The sequence below is a fragment of the Vigna unguiculata genome, chromosome 1, assembly GCF_004118075.2.
Source record: "Vigna unguiculata cultivar IT97K-499-35 chromosome 1, ASM411807v1, whole genome shotgun sequence".
Classification (NCBI taxonomy): Eukaryota; Viridiplantae; Streptophyta; class Magnoliopsida; order Fabales; family Fabaceae; genus Vigna; species Vigna unguiculata.
The window spans coordinates 28,580,260-28,595,701 of NC_040279.1; the positions used below are offsets into that span (position 1 = coordinate 28,580,260).

Here is a 15,442-nt window from a genome sequence, read left to right on the forward strand (position 1 = left end):
GAATGTTACATGATATTTTAAAAGTGTAACAAAACAATGCGGGAGAACTACAAATAAATACATCATAACTTATTTATTAAAATTGAAATAAAATAACCATTAAATATTTTATTTTCAATTAGATTATAATAATTTAAATTAATTTAGACTTAAACAATGTGCGAGGACTACAAATAATACATCATAACTTATTTATTAAATTTAAAATAAAATAACCATTAAGTATTTTATTTTCAATTAGATTATAATAATTTATATTAATTTAGACTTAAACAATGTGCGAGAACTACAAATAATACATCATAACTTATTTATTAAAATTGAAATAAAATAACCATTAAGTATTTTATTTTCAATTAGATTATAATAATTTATATTAGTTTAGACCTAGATATAAATTTCAGGTCTCTGATATACAATTAATTTCTTTTTAGCACTTTATTTTTTCTTCAAATTAGGTAACTAATAAATTAGAACGTTGATTTAAGTATATATTCTCTAAGTTGATATATTAAATCCGTTACACACAGGTTTTAAGGATTGAATATCTTCAGTATGAAAGTAAAGACTTGTAGAGAGATGCGATAATGGGTGATAAAGTTATTTCAAGAGGCTTATGTTATGATAAACTTTAATACAATCTTATAAATGAATTTTAAATTTTATTCAACTTCAGAAAAACTAATTTGTAAAAGAAATTTACATTCTGTTTGTGTTTCGTTCGACATTGAAGAATTGATTTCAGTTGAATTAATTCTCTAATGCAAAAACAATAATTAATTGTTCTTCATTCAACGTGAATTTTTACTCTTTAATTGATTTTGGAAATCAAGCTGAATTAATTTTTCAACGTGGAAGCATGAATTAGTTGCTTCTCATTCTATGCGAATTTTTTACCCTTTAATTGATTTTGGAAACCAAACACATATAAATTATGCGTTAGAAAATTAATTCTACATCAATTTAGCGCAAAATTAAATATGCACTTTATTATATAGTTATAGTCGTATATCTATTTAATATCAACTTTCCCATCAATAAAACTACAAATATTTTGAGACCAGTTAATAATATTCCATTTTAAGAAAAAGTTAAAACAAAAATCTATGAATAGATATAGAAAACTTGTTTAAGTCATTATTTACTTTTTCATTTAAACTTATACATGCTTAGATTAAAACTAATTTATATTTATTTAAATTTAAATAATTTCAACCATTAATGTTTATTGATTATTTATTATAAATATATACACCAAAATATTTTTCATTGTTGTTATTATAACACATTAATGGCGAATTTAAATATTAATTGCTTTTTGAATCACTAAATCTTTAAATAATAAAATACATTACAAATTATATTGTCAATTTAGAATTTAAATAAAAATTTCTTAATTAGTACTAAGTCATGATATATTTTTATAGTGTTAGGAGTAGTAAACGGGTCGGCTCAGTCCATTTTGACCAGTCAAAAACAAGTCGGGTCGGACTGACCCACCAAATTGACGAGCTGAACCACAACAAGTTAAAGGATTGAAAATTCTAATCTGGCCTGCCCTTTTCCTGACGGACTGGCCTGATCCGTTTTGACATACCTATGTACTACTGTGAGACTTATCATGAAACACAAAAAACTATTTTATTATTTGTTTACTGCAAAGAATTATTGAAAATCACAATTTTATTCATGTTACGTGAAAGTAATGAAATATCTATAATGTCACACAAACGAAAATATTCAAAAAGGATAACAAAAAAACTATTACTGAAATCATGAAAATAAAATTCAAATACAATTCGTAATTTACATTAATATTACATAAGGCAATCAATTAAATAAAGTGAATATTTTCCTAGTAAATTGATGGTATAAATACACATTTGGTACCCAAACTTTTTCGAAAAGTTCAATGTGGTACCCAAACTTTAGGAATGTTCAATTTGGTACCCCAATTTTCTAAAGAGGTTCAATTTGGTCCTCTCCGTTAAGTTGGAGTTAACACTGTGTCCGTACAGGACACGTGTTAAGCCATGAAATTTTTATTTTATTTTTATTTTTTTTCAAAAAATTAATTTTTTTTTTCAAAAAATTTAAAAAAACTGTCACGTGTCAGTTTATCATCGTGCCACGTGGCAGCTTACAAGCATGACACGTGGCAGTGTAATAGTTGTTTTCAATTTAGTACCCCAATTTAAATTTTTGGTTCAATTTAGTACCCCAATTTTTTAAAATCATTCAATTTTGTCATCTTTCATTTGAGACCAAATTAGTAAATAAGCTTAATTACAACCTATATATATGTTACAATAACTTTTTATAATATATATACATCAAATCATTTCACCTAAATACTTAAATTATTTTAATTTTTTCATTTTAACCTTTGTAATTTTTTATACATGAAATTTTTTACACTTGTAAAAAATAAAATAATTTGAATATTTAGGTGTAGTGATTTGATGTATAAATTCAAAACAATTATTTTAACATGTTTATATAAATTATAATTAAGCTTATTTACTAATTTGGTCTCAAATAGGAAAGGACGAAATTGGATCATTTTAAAAAATTTGGGTACTAAATTGAACCAAAAATTTAAATTGGGGTACTAAATTGAAAACAACTATTACACTGCCACGTGTCATGCTTGTAAGCTGCCATGTGGCACGATGATAAACTGACACGTGGCAGTTTTTAAAATTTTTTGAAAAAAAAAATAATTTTTTGAAAAAAAATTAAAAAAAAATAAAAATTTCATGGCTTGACACGTGTCTTGTACGGACACGGTGTTAACTCCAACTTAGAGAGAGAGGACCAAATTGAACCTCTTTAGAAAATTGGGGTACCAAATTGAACATTCCTAAAGTTCGGGTACCACATTGAACTTTCCGAAAAAGTTTGGGTACCAAATGTGTATTTATACCTAAATTGATTTACATGTTAAAATAGTACCATCAATCAATTGACATTAGAATAATATTTCCTGATTTATAGTTCGAATCTCCTAATCATATTATTAACGATGTCAACAGAGCAGGTAAGATACGGCTAATATTTTAATCATATAAGTAAGGATATCAACAGGGTGGGTATGATACGAGTAGTAACCCCCATAACCTACTCGCTGAATAAATATTCATCTCGTACTCGTACTCATATCTATTGGGTATCCATTATGCGGGTATACGCATAATTTTTTAATATCCACGGATACCCATGGGTACCCGCGTATATTTAAAAAAAAATAAAAATAAATGTTTAACAATATCTTTTAATCGTAAATTCAAATAAAATACGATACAAAACATTCATAAATTTTAAACAAAGTCCAAATAACCCATTTAAATAGTGTTGAATGACAATTTACAAAGAAATATTTTTTTTTTAAACTAATTGATAAAAAAATAAGTCATTCAAAATCGATATGTTAATATTTTAATCATATTTTTTTTATTTTTTTTTAATTTAAATTAGAGTATAGCGGGTACGGGTATCCACGTACGGATACTATGACACTCATACCCGTCCCGTTAACATGTGGGTATTAAAAATATCCGTATCCATTACCTGCGAGTATCCATTTACAATATCCATTTTCTACCCGTTGTGGGTTTTATCCGCAAATACCCACGAGTACGATTTTTTTTAACATCCCTGCATACCATCCAATTTCCTTAACTTATATATTTTTTCTCTATTAGTAGATAAATAAATTGGTGGTTGGTATTGCTTCCATAACTTTATCTTATCATAAACTAACGCGACATAATTTATTCAAGGTAGAGTTATTATATGTTTCTTAATACAAGTTACTTGTCACTAATTAAAATAAAAACATTTTTTATTGTGCATTGCTAATGCTCATAGTAAATAGTTCGTGAAAGTAGGCACATTTGATGGCAATGTGTGAATGATAGCCTTCAAATGGAACTAGCTTATAGGATGTGAGAATATATTCTTGTAAATCTTGAAAATAACAAAGAGCCACCAATATATACATATACATGGAGTGTTCATCACTAAACACTCACAACTACAATAATGAATCTCCACACCAATCTCAACTTCTTCTCTGTGCTCTTCTTCCTCTTCATTCTCTACCTCTCTACTTTCCCTGCATCATCACTTTCTCATTCTAAAACTGGTATGAATCAGGTCTATGTTATTTGATTTAATCACCACCTTAATTACACTACTTTTATATTGTGATAGAAGATCTTCATCTGAAAATTGTTTATTTGGTTTTTTATTGTATCAAAGTAATATCACACAAATTTATTCAGAATTCAAGTGTTTGATGTATTTTTATTCATCGAAAGTCCTACATGGATCGAAGATAAAATCAATTTAAAATGTAGGTACAAATATCACTTTATAAGCTGGTTTTTTGAGGTTGAGTCAAATTTAAATTTTAGTTCTTAACATGTTATCAGATTCATGAGTTAAAGCTTATTCTAACGAGATTTGTTGTTTGTTAGAGATTATTTTTCCACCATGTTAGAAATGTATATGCTCATCGTGATAAAAATCCAAAAGAATATTAAACTGATAATCCTTTACATTTCTTTTACGTTATTCACTATTAAAAAAAATTCATATTTTCTGTTAATTTTATTTTGAAACTTTTTTTGTAAGAAATACTTATAAATTTTGTTATGAAAAAAAAATTGTAGAAAATTCTGTGAATTTTTTTGCAAAATATGTTATATAAAATACTTTTCACAACAAATTTTATAAGAAATACTTACAAATTTTATAATTTTATTATAAATAATTACCTACGAAAAAATTATATATCAGTTAAGATTCTTAGAAAAAAAATATTTAATTCTTTTAACAAATTTACAAAAAAAAATTCTATATAATATCATAATTTTTAAGAGTGACCGAACATTCATAATTTATTTACAGCTTTCTTTTGGAGTCATCACGGGATCATTCACCATATAAAAAAAATTAGTAGTCTCTTCACATATTTGTGAAGCCATATTCTTTTTCTTTCATGATGTTTTCCCACTTTTTTTATATATTGTTACCCAACGTTTCCTCCTATATTATGTGGTCAATTTCTTCACGCCTTTGAAAAAGAAAAAAATGGTTCTTTCTTTGTGTGGCAAATATCTTCACTAAGTGCATGTACGGTGCATTTTTTCATACCTATCATTGCTGATAAATTGAAAAAAAAAAAATAGAGGTGAAGTGACAAACTCTACATTTCTTGAAACATTAAGGCACTTCCAATTCTAACTTTTTGTTGTTCATTTCATAAAAGCTTCTCTTTTTGGTGAACAGAAGATGCAGAATTTGGCTACAAAGAAGGAAGTAGCAATGGACCAGAGAAATGGTGGCGTCTGAACCCAAAATGGACAGTATGTGGGAAAGGAAAACGACAATCTCCCATTGATCTTTCAGACAAAGTGGTGAACCAGTTTCCTGAATTGGGTCAACTTCAAAAACATTACAAACCAGCTCCCGCTGTTCTCAAGAATATCGGTCATGCCATCATGGTGAGCCAAACAAAACCACCACCACTTCACTCTTAGGATCACCGATTACAAATTCAAATCAAAATAAAACTCATTTTCAATGTTTTTATTCAAAATACTTTATCCAAACACACGGTTAGGAATCTAAGTATGAGTTTAAGTTCTACATTGACTAAAAATAAGAAAATAGAGCATTATATAAGAATAAAAACACATAAACTCATTGTTTTAAGGTGTTAGGTTGAGAATGATGTCAATCTCATTGTTTTTAGGTGTTAGGTTGAGAGTGATGTCAATATCTTATGTGGTTGAACTCATGTCTCATTTGGTATTTGTTTTTCCTAATGAACCCCTTTATAAACCTAACCATAAACCCTGTTTTAATTCAGAATCAACTTTACACCAATAATTAGTTGCATTGCATCTTATATTGCAGCATCAATACATTGGAAAATCTGATTAACATGAACGCATTACTGTTAATGACATGACAGGTGCAATGGAATGGGAATGCAGGGAAGCTTAACATAAGTGGAACTTATTATGAACTGATTCAATGTCATTGGCACACACCTTCGGAACACACGTTCAATGGAACAAAGTGATTTTGCTGTTTTTCATTTAGTTTCTTTAACTGCTTCATGTAATGGCAATGAGCTTTTTTAGGATTGTATTGACATGATTCTTCTGCTTCTTTTGTAGTTTTGAGTTGGAACTTCATGCAGTTCATAAAAACTCTAAAGGAGAGATTGCTGTTATTGGAATATGGTATAAAATTGGTCGTCCAGATCGCTTGCTTTCAAAGGTTTGCTATTGTTCTCACAGCTTGTGAATATGTTTGTACAGAATTCATTGATTAAAAATCAGGTCAATAAAGTGAGTAAATCTCATTTTATAAATTAGTTTTATAAGGTTATTGTGTATGGTGCAGAATGATCAATCTCAATCTTTTTTTTTTTTTTTTAAAGCAAAACCTTTATTCTTTTGGCAGCTTCTGAAGGACTTAAAATCACTGGGTGACAAGGATATAGATTTAGGAGTTATTAACCCAGGAATCATGGAGATTGGAGGCAGAAATTACTACAGATATGTTGGTTCTCTTACAACTCCACCATGCACTGAAGGTCTTGTTTGGACCATAGTGAAGAAGGTTCTGCACTCTTTCACATAATTTTTTAACTAGTTTAGATCGATTTCTGCTAAAACCCTTTTTGCAAACTCATACTGCATATGTATTACAGGTGAGAACAGTATCAAGGGAGCAGTTGAGAGCATTGAAAGAAGCTGTTCATCACGTAAGAAAATTAAGCACCAGAGAGCACCAAATCTAAAAGGATAATGATATTTTGACTACTAAATTTTGATAATTTATCTTACAACATGAGATGTCATATCTTAAATGGTTTTAGAATATTAAGAAAGAGAAAATAAAAAAATGGAAACCAATTAGAAAACGATATTTAAAATTGTAAGAGAGTTATCAGAATTTAGTAGTCAAAAAATCATTTTTCAATCTAAAATGATCAGAAACCTTATCTAAATTGGTCATTGTTTCACAGGGATATGAGAAAAATGCAAGGCCAACCCAGGAACCTAATGGAAGACAAGTTTGGTTATATAGCCATAAGAGAAAACGTACTTAAAAAAAATATGTGAAGAGAATTTAAGTGCTTCTGCCATGGGAAATAAGTAGACAATGATAATGGTTAATATTGGATTATGTGACCTTTATTAGGGTTTTTAGAGTGTATTTTGGTGTCCTAGATTTGGTAGGTAGTTTCTTTGATTTCTTTGTTTTGGCTGGTATAGGAGATAATGAGGACTTTTTTTCTTTAGCAATAAAAGTAGTATCTTGCATAATTTATCTTTTTTTCTTCTTTTACCTATATTCTATTTATTTAAATACATAGTTGTTTTCTATTTTCATTCATGTAATTTTTTTTTCATTTTAGATAAAAAAAATGTGTTGAAAAGAGAACCTCTCTAAATTTAGAAGAATTCAACTTTATGTCAAATTAACATTTTATTTTAGTCTCTCTTTCATTTTAATTTGTTCAATTGTGTTTCTTTATTTTTTAATAACAATTTGTACCTTATTTTTTTGGTAAGGAAGTTAATATTAGTTATGTTTGTTTAAACCCTTTTTCCAAAGAAGAATTTTGTAATAAAATAATTATTTACTATAATTTTTAATATGTTTGGGGTGAGCTTATTTAAAAAGTGTAAGTAAAAAATAAGTTTTTTACTTTTTTATGTAACCGAGTTACTTTTTCTGAAAGAGTAGATATATAGTAGAAAAAAAAAATAGTTAACAAAAATTATCATAAGCATGCATATACCAATTTCTGTTTATACATAAATCATTTAAAATAAAGCGTTTTTAAACCATTACTATTTTCAACCCAAACAAACGGAAGCATTATATTTAAAAGAGATGATATATATATATATATATATATATATATATATATATATATATATATATATATATATATATATATATATATGATATTTTAGAAGACCATTTATGAAAGTTCCTAATTAGGATTCCATATATAAAATAAAAAATTTAATAGCTGAGAGTTGCTTTAAGATTTTTTTTTTCAGTTACATCTTAAAGTATACTATACATATTCACATGTGTATTTAATTTAATTATAGTTAAATATGTAATTAACTAACTTAAACAAATATTTTAAATAAATGAAGCATAACGCATATACACCGCTAAAAAAATCATTAAAATATAATTAGTTACTCTACCAACTAACTTAAATATATATAAATTAAAAATTATTGATATAAATAATTTTTATTACAAAAAAAAAATTATAATTAATTTCCAAATTAAAGTTTAAATTAATTTTTAACAATTACTAAATTTTTAATTATATTAAAAAATTAGTATATAAATTATTTTCTAATTTAAAATTAAAAACTACAATTTAAAATTAGAAACTAATTTAAAATTATTATTAATAATTAACTAAAATCTTTATAGTTAGTGATATATAGAATTAGTAATTTTAGTTATAAATGTTTTGTTTTACGTTACATTATTCCTGATTATTGAAGTGGTTTAATTGTACTGTTACGTACCTTTATGTTTTATACGTTTTAGTTTGATACCAAATAAGACGTAATTTTAAAAAATCTAACGTAAATTTCGATCATTATTATATCCTTATTATGTTAACTACATCTACTTTGGTCTAAACTTAACCGATGCACCCATTTTTAATGCTAAGTTTCTAATAACCGATATAAAAATATTAAAATATTCTCTATGTTACGTGAATAGGAATGTCAATAATATCTTGTACTTTATTTGTTGTTTTGTACCTTGTATCTTAATTCATATTTGTCAGGTATCTATTATGTGGGCACTTGTATAATTTTTCACCCGTAGATATTTACAAAAAAAATAAAAATAAATATTTAACCATATATTTTAATTATAAATTTAAATAAAATACAATACATAACATTCATAAATTTTAAACAAAGTCCAAATAACCTATATAAATAGTGTTGAATGACAATTTAGAAAAAAATTAATTTTTTTTAAAACTAATTGATAGAAAAATAACTCTTTCAAAATCAATATGTTAATATTTTAATCATGTTTTTTTATTTTTTTAATTTAAATTAGAGTATAGCAGGTATGATTATATATGGATACAGATACTATGATACCCATACTCTTCATGTTAACATGCGGTTATTAAAAATATATGTACCCGTTACCCACGAGTATCTATTTACAATATTCATTTATTACCTTTGTGGATTTTATACGTGGATACTCCCCCGAATACAAATTTTGTTGACATCGCTAGGTGAATTTTGATGTAAAATTTATTGTTTACGTCAGTTCTTTTTGAGGTAATTTAACCACAAAAAACCTTTACAAATGTCTCTTTTAAATTAATACCTTAAGGTAAAAAACCCTAATCATGAACCATCATCATCTTAGAGTGTCTAAAGCCCCCAATTTTATTTTTATTTTTTTCTAAAGAAGGCCTCACATGCATGCGAAAAATATGAGAGCCAAATGAGGAAAATGAAAATTGTGACAATGATGGATATAGAGAAGAGGAAGAGAAGAAAATTAAGGAAAGCTTGCGACTTAAAAAGGATTTAGTGATTCCTAATTGCACCCCTCTCACTTAACTAAACTCATTTTTGTTTTGTTTTTTTAATTCTAAAGCCCAATAAGATAAATCTTAAGTAAAAAAAACACATATACTTAATTCAAGGGAAAAAGAAAAGAAATGGGAAACTCTTTTTTTAAGTAAATGCACATTAGATAGAATTTGCATATGAAACTTAATGATTTATTTGTAACACACAACGAAAACTATTATAAATATCTCACTCACACAATTTTAAAATTATTACTTACCCTTTTTTTCAATAGAAGTTTAGGGACAAACCAAGACATTCCAACAATGTAAAATAAAACATGATTTTATATTTAAAGTAAAAATTAATTTCATACTAAAATAATATTGCTAATCATATAAAACAAAAATCACTATTTAAAACATATTGGTGAAGAGGAAAAGATCAAAAGGTAAATTCAAATAGAAGTGAATGGAAGCTCAAACTTGATATGGCATATTATTTTTGTATACCTTTAGTGAAGAAAATTGGTCCTTACATTGCATCCAATTGAAGACAAGAAGAAAAAACATTCCTAATGCAAAGAGTAAAGAAATTAGCAAGCTTAATTAAAATGAAATAAAAGTATCATAATATATAATACCTTATTTTCTTTTGTCCAGAAAAAGTTAATGCTTTAACATATAGTGAAAGTAAGATTCTTTTCTTCCATCTTCCAAACAAAAACTGATGGGAAACTAAATACATTAATTTAAATATAAAATATTAAAAAATTTATGAGTAAATATTCATAAAGTGATGGAAACTAATTTGAATGTATTAATTAAAATATAAATATTCATATATTTCTATATTAATGTTCAATGATATGTTAGAAGATATAAAATGTTGATTTAAATAGAATTCAACCATGTGTATCTATTAACTCATTATTCACGATAACTAGATAACTAGTTCACAGCTTCTTGTGTCTTAGTAAATAAAACCAAAGAAATTAGAATTTGGATTATGAATAAGATCATAAACGGTAAATTGTGAGATCGTAATGTGGATGATAGATTTCAAAACAAATAAATAAATATATATATATATATATATATATATATATATATATATAATTATTTGATTTTATAAAAAATTGAAATTAATCTAATTTTATCTTTTAAAATTTTAAATAATATAAATAAAAATAATTAATGTAATAAAATATGGAAATATAAGAATTAAAATAAATAACAAAGGAAAAATAAATAAATAAAAACAATTTGTTACCAGTTTTTTATAAATATCGTTAATATAATTTTTTTATATAATAAAATAATAAATAGTAATGTTATAATTAATATATACAAAAAATAATAAATATTAACGTTATAATTAATAAATACTAACATTATAATTAATAAATATTAAATGTTGTTATGTTTTGAGTTGAATTTTAATTATATTAAATTTTTAAATGAATTGTAATTATATTAATATTCAATTTAATGAAATGAAAATAATTGTGTAACTGAAAATACAATGTAAAATTTATTAAAGAATATGAATAGGTAATGAAATAGAAAATTTTAACATAATTTACACGACTCATAAATATTATATAAGTAGTAAGATTTTACGATTTTACGTTTAAATCTTCATCTTGAGTATAAAACAATTTATAACAATAATATAGATACCGTTTTAATTGCTGAATATTTTTTTTTTCAAAATTATTCTCAAATGTTATTTTTATCCACTGTATAATTGTATATAATTTCTAATTGTCGCTTATTGAACTTTTAATTAAACAAATTATTCTTTTTTTATTTATAAAGCAAAGAGCTAAATGAAAAATAAATATCATCCCAACACTCAATGTCAAAAAAAAATTCCAAAAGGAATTAATTATTAAATCAAAAAATAAAATGATATTATAACTTATTTAAATAAAATATCATATGACTATTTAGGTGTAAAGATAAATGTAACAGGTATGTGTTTCCATAGATAAAAAAAAAAAGAAAAAAAGAAAAGCAATATACCAATTTATAACTTATTAGTTACTAATTAAAAATGAATGCCCATTTCGTTTCTGCATTTCATAACATTAAACCAATACACCAATTAAAGATTAAGAAAAAACCAACGGTAACTTTTAAACTAAGGTTAATATGACAATAATTAACTAATTATTCATTTGGTTTCTAGATGATAATAAAGTTGTGTTGTGAAAGGTTGTCACATGGGTTAAGAAGGGGTGAATGAGAAAGAGGTTACATGTGGGAGAATATGAACCAATATTATTTATGTTTCAAAAGATCACTTTTAATTATAATTCAAATATTATTAGTAAAAAAAGACTGTGATTGATTAATATGGAAAATAGGTTATGAAAGCAGAGAATATAAATTGTTGTAAATCTTGAACATAACAAGAGGCACCACATATATAGAGGAACACACCAACATACACACATGCAATAGGTGTTCATCACTATTGCAGAAACAATAACCACATTTAGCACCATGAAGCTTCACACCAATTTCAACTTTTTCTGTGTGTTCCTCTTCTTCATTCTCTCTTCTTCCTCCTTCCTTGCATCAGCTAAAGCTGGTATGAATCATATATATGTATTGTGATTAACAACACCTTTCATTTTTTTTCTTTTCTTTTTCATGTTAGAGAAATTCAGAATGAGAAGGTATCATTTTTTTCATACATCTGTTCCTCACAACATCATGTTTTGCCAGTTTTTTGTGTGTCTGTGTTCTGAAAGGTGCTATATATATATATATATATATATATATATATATATATATATATATATATATATGCATAGTTCTTCATAATTGTTTTTTCAATAAAATTTAATTTCCCCACTAATTGAAGTATGATATTTCCCTTCTTTTTCCAGATTAATGCATATTATAGAAATAACCTGGTTGTGTGATTTCTTAAGGGTTAACCCGGCATGAACTTTGTCCTTTGCAGCATTCATAGGACAATCTTTGTTTCTCCTGTGGCTGATTTTTTTATTCCTTTGGTTTTCTTTTACCATTTGCTTATTATATGTGAATCAGAATTAAGGAAGGAACATCAAGAGAAAACGCTTTACATTTCTTTATATTGATGAACTTTAATAGTTTTTTCACAACTTCACATCATAAATTAATCTTCTCTTTCCATATTTGTGAATCTATATACTTTTTCTTCCTAGGATTTCCCACTTTTTTATGTTATCTTGTCTTTAAATGCAAAAAATGGTGGAAACTGTTTACATTTCTTGCAAGATTTTAAGTCTCTTCCAATATTGTGGCCCAATTTTAAAATCAGGACTACAAAATAACAACTGCAATTTAGGAATGGCTCATTTCTGGAAATTGAAATTGACTTTGGCTTCTCCCTTGTATGAGCAGAAGATGAAGAATATAACTACAATGAAGAGAGTGGCAAAGGGCCCAAGGATTGGTGGCATATCAACCCAAAATGGGAAGTATGTGGGAATGGAAAACTACAATCTCCCATTGATATACTTGACAAAAGGGTGCAGGAGTTTCCAGAATTGGGTAAACTTCAAAAAGATTACCAACCAGCTCCTTCTGTATTAAAGAATACTGGTCATGCCATCGTGGTGAGCCATTGAACCATCACACTTGAGTACTGGGATCACCCTTTACAAAATTGATAATAGGTTAAAATTGATTTTGAGATTGTCATTATATCATTCATTATTGTTTTGAATATCTATTAAATATTTCTTTCATATCAAGTATCTGTTGAACTAAATATTTTAGTCTGAGATTTCTGTTAGGTTAGAATACCTGTCACTTGTTTAGTTCAACACCAACTTATTAACTAGGACAAAGCTTAAGACAGTTTTTCTAGTCACATATAGAAGTATTTACCTATAGGGATCATTACTTTCCCAAGAGCTGAGACATTTGCATGACGAATTGATATTTGTGTCCGGATAAGCCGATTCAGAGTATATAAATAGGTGCAAACCTCATTTTACAAACTGGTTTTGTGAGATTGAATTAGGTTTAAAGTCTACTTATTATTATTAATCAAAACATAGTTTTCCTGATCACATATAAAGTACTTACATATAGGGATCAATACTTTCCCAAGAGCTGAGACATTTACATGATGAACTGATATTTTGTGCTTAATGATTTTGACAGGTGCAATGGAATGGGAATGCAGGACAACTTCACATAAATGAAACTTATTACAAACTGATTCAATGTCATTGGCACACCCCTTCAGAGCACACGTTGAATGGGAAAAAGTGATTTTGCTGTTTTCCATTTAGCTTCTTTAACTGCTTCATTTAGTGGTAATTAACCTTTTAGGATTGTATTGACATGATTCTTCTGCTTGTTTTGTAGGTTTGAGTTGGAACTTCATGCAGTTCATCAAAACTCTAAAGGAGAGACTGCTGTTATTGGAATATGGTATAAAATTGGTCGTCCAGATCGCTTGCTCTCAAAGGTTCGCTATATTTCTCAACATTGCTCAAACATGTGTTACGCAGATGAAATGTTTGTGTATATGCATGAGTGATCAATCCCAATCTTTTATTTTTTAAAAAGCAAAAACCTTTATTCTTTTGGGCAGCTTCTGAAGGACTTAAAATCACTAGGAGAGGAGGACATAGATTTAGGAGTTATTAACCCAGGAATCATCAAGTTTGGAAGCAGAAAGTACTACAGATATGTTGGTTCACTTACAAGTCCTCCATGCACTGAAGGTGTTGTTTGGACAATAGTGAAGAAGGTTCTGTATTTTCACTTAATTTTTTTAACTGTACCAAACGCTCTTTTGTAAACTCATATTGCAATTGTATTACAGGTGAGAACAGTCTCAAGGGAACAGTTGAGAGCATTGAAAGAAGCTCTTCATCATGTAAGTAACTAAGTACACTGTATATTTCTCAGAAACAAAAAATAACTATACCAAATGCTATTTAATTTAATTAAAAAATCCGTTACTCTTAAAAATCTCATGTTGACGAGAGATAAAACAATCTAAATATGTATAAGTGAGTGCAAATTTTATTTTACAAATCAATTTTGTAGAGTTGAGTTACACTTAAAATTCATTTCTTAATGACCAAGAAGTTTTAACATTTTCATCTTCTTACCTAAATCACAACTGTTCCATAGGGATATGGCGACAATGCAAGACCTACACAAGAAATTAATGGAAGAGAAATTTGGTTATATAGACCTAAGAAGAATGCAAAGACTACTTAGATATCTGTATAAAGATGTGAAGGATTTCACAGATGAAGCCTGAAGGATAACAGTGAAGCACCTGGAAAGAAATGTGTTATCTTTATTGTGTTATAAGTTATGTTTTTGGTGTGCTTGTTTTTGTAGTGCTTGTTTTTGTAGTAGATGCCTGATTTGTCCTTTTGTACGAGGGAGAGATTGGATTGAAGGAATTCTTTATTTTCTCTCCTTCAAATATATAAAATGGTCTTATATATAACTTTTTTACTAATTTCAATAACTAATTAGTAAAATCAATTCTTCAAATGCTATTTTCATTCAGTTGAATAATATTTTTTCTTTATTTCTTACTCGAGACAAATAAGGTGTTAAAGAAGAGCAACACTTCCATTTTTGTAAAACTTGGTTAGTTTTTATGCAGCATATGTACGAATGTGTATCGGTAAGGAAAATTATCTTTTGATATATTTTTTCAATAAATTTGATAAAGTTTTCATAAATAGAATTAAAATAAGTTAACTTTTTATTTTTAATCAAAATAAAATAAAAAATAGTACTTTTTTACTTAAATAGATAATTTGTCAAAGTTTATAAAAAATAACTTTG

General features: G+C 26.6%; 2 protein-coding genes across 2 annotated transcripts; both read left to right on the forward strand.

The window, feature by feature from the left end:
- The first annotated feature begins 4,044 nt into the window (after positions 1-4,044).
- On the forward strand, positions 4,045-7,132 carry LOC114190541 (alpha carbonic anhydrase 4-like). Its single transcript, XM_028079475.1, has 7 exons — positions 4,045-4,147; positions 5,296-5,510; positions 5,984-6,090; positions 6,192-6,294; positions 6,481-6,639; positions 6,731-6,784; positions 7,049-7,132. The coding sequence occupies exons 1-7, from the start codon at positions 4,045-4,047 to the stop codon at positions 7,130-7,132; spliced, it is 825 nt and encodes a 274-aa protein (XP_027935276.1).
- A 4,914-nt stretch (positions 7,133-12,046) lies between these two features.
- On the forward strand, positions 12,047-15,103 carry LOC114163478 (alpha carbonic anhydrase 4-like). The gene is made up of 7 exons (XM_028047789.1): positions 12,047-12,212; positions 13,016-13,230; positions 13,784-13,890; positions 13,991-14,093; positions 14,220-14,378; positions 14,454-14,507; positions 14,768-15,103. Exons 1-7 carry the CDS (start codon positions 12,125-12,127, stop codon positions 14,855-14,857), a joined length of 816 nt encoding a protein of 271 aa, XP_027903590.1. The 5' UTR covers positions 12,047-12,124; the 3' UTR covers positions 14,858-15,103.
- Positions 15,104-15,442: the final 339 nt, after the last annotated feature.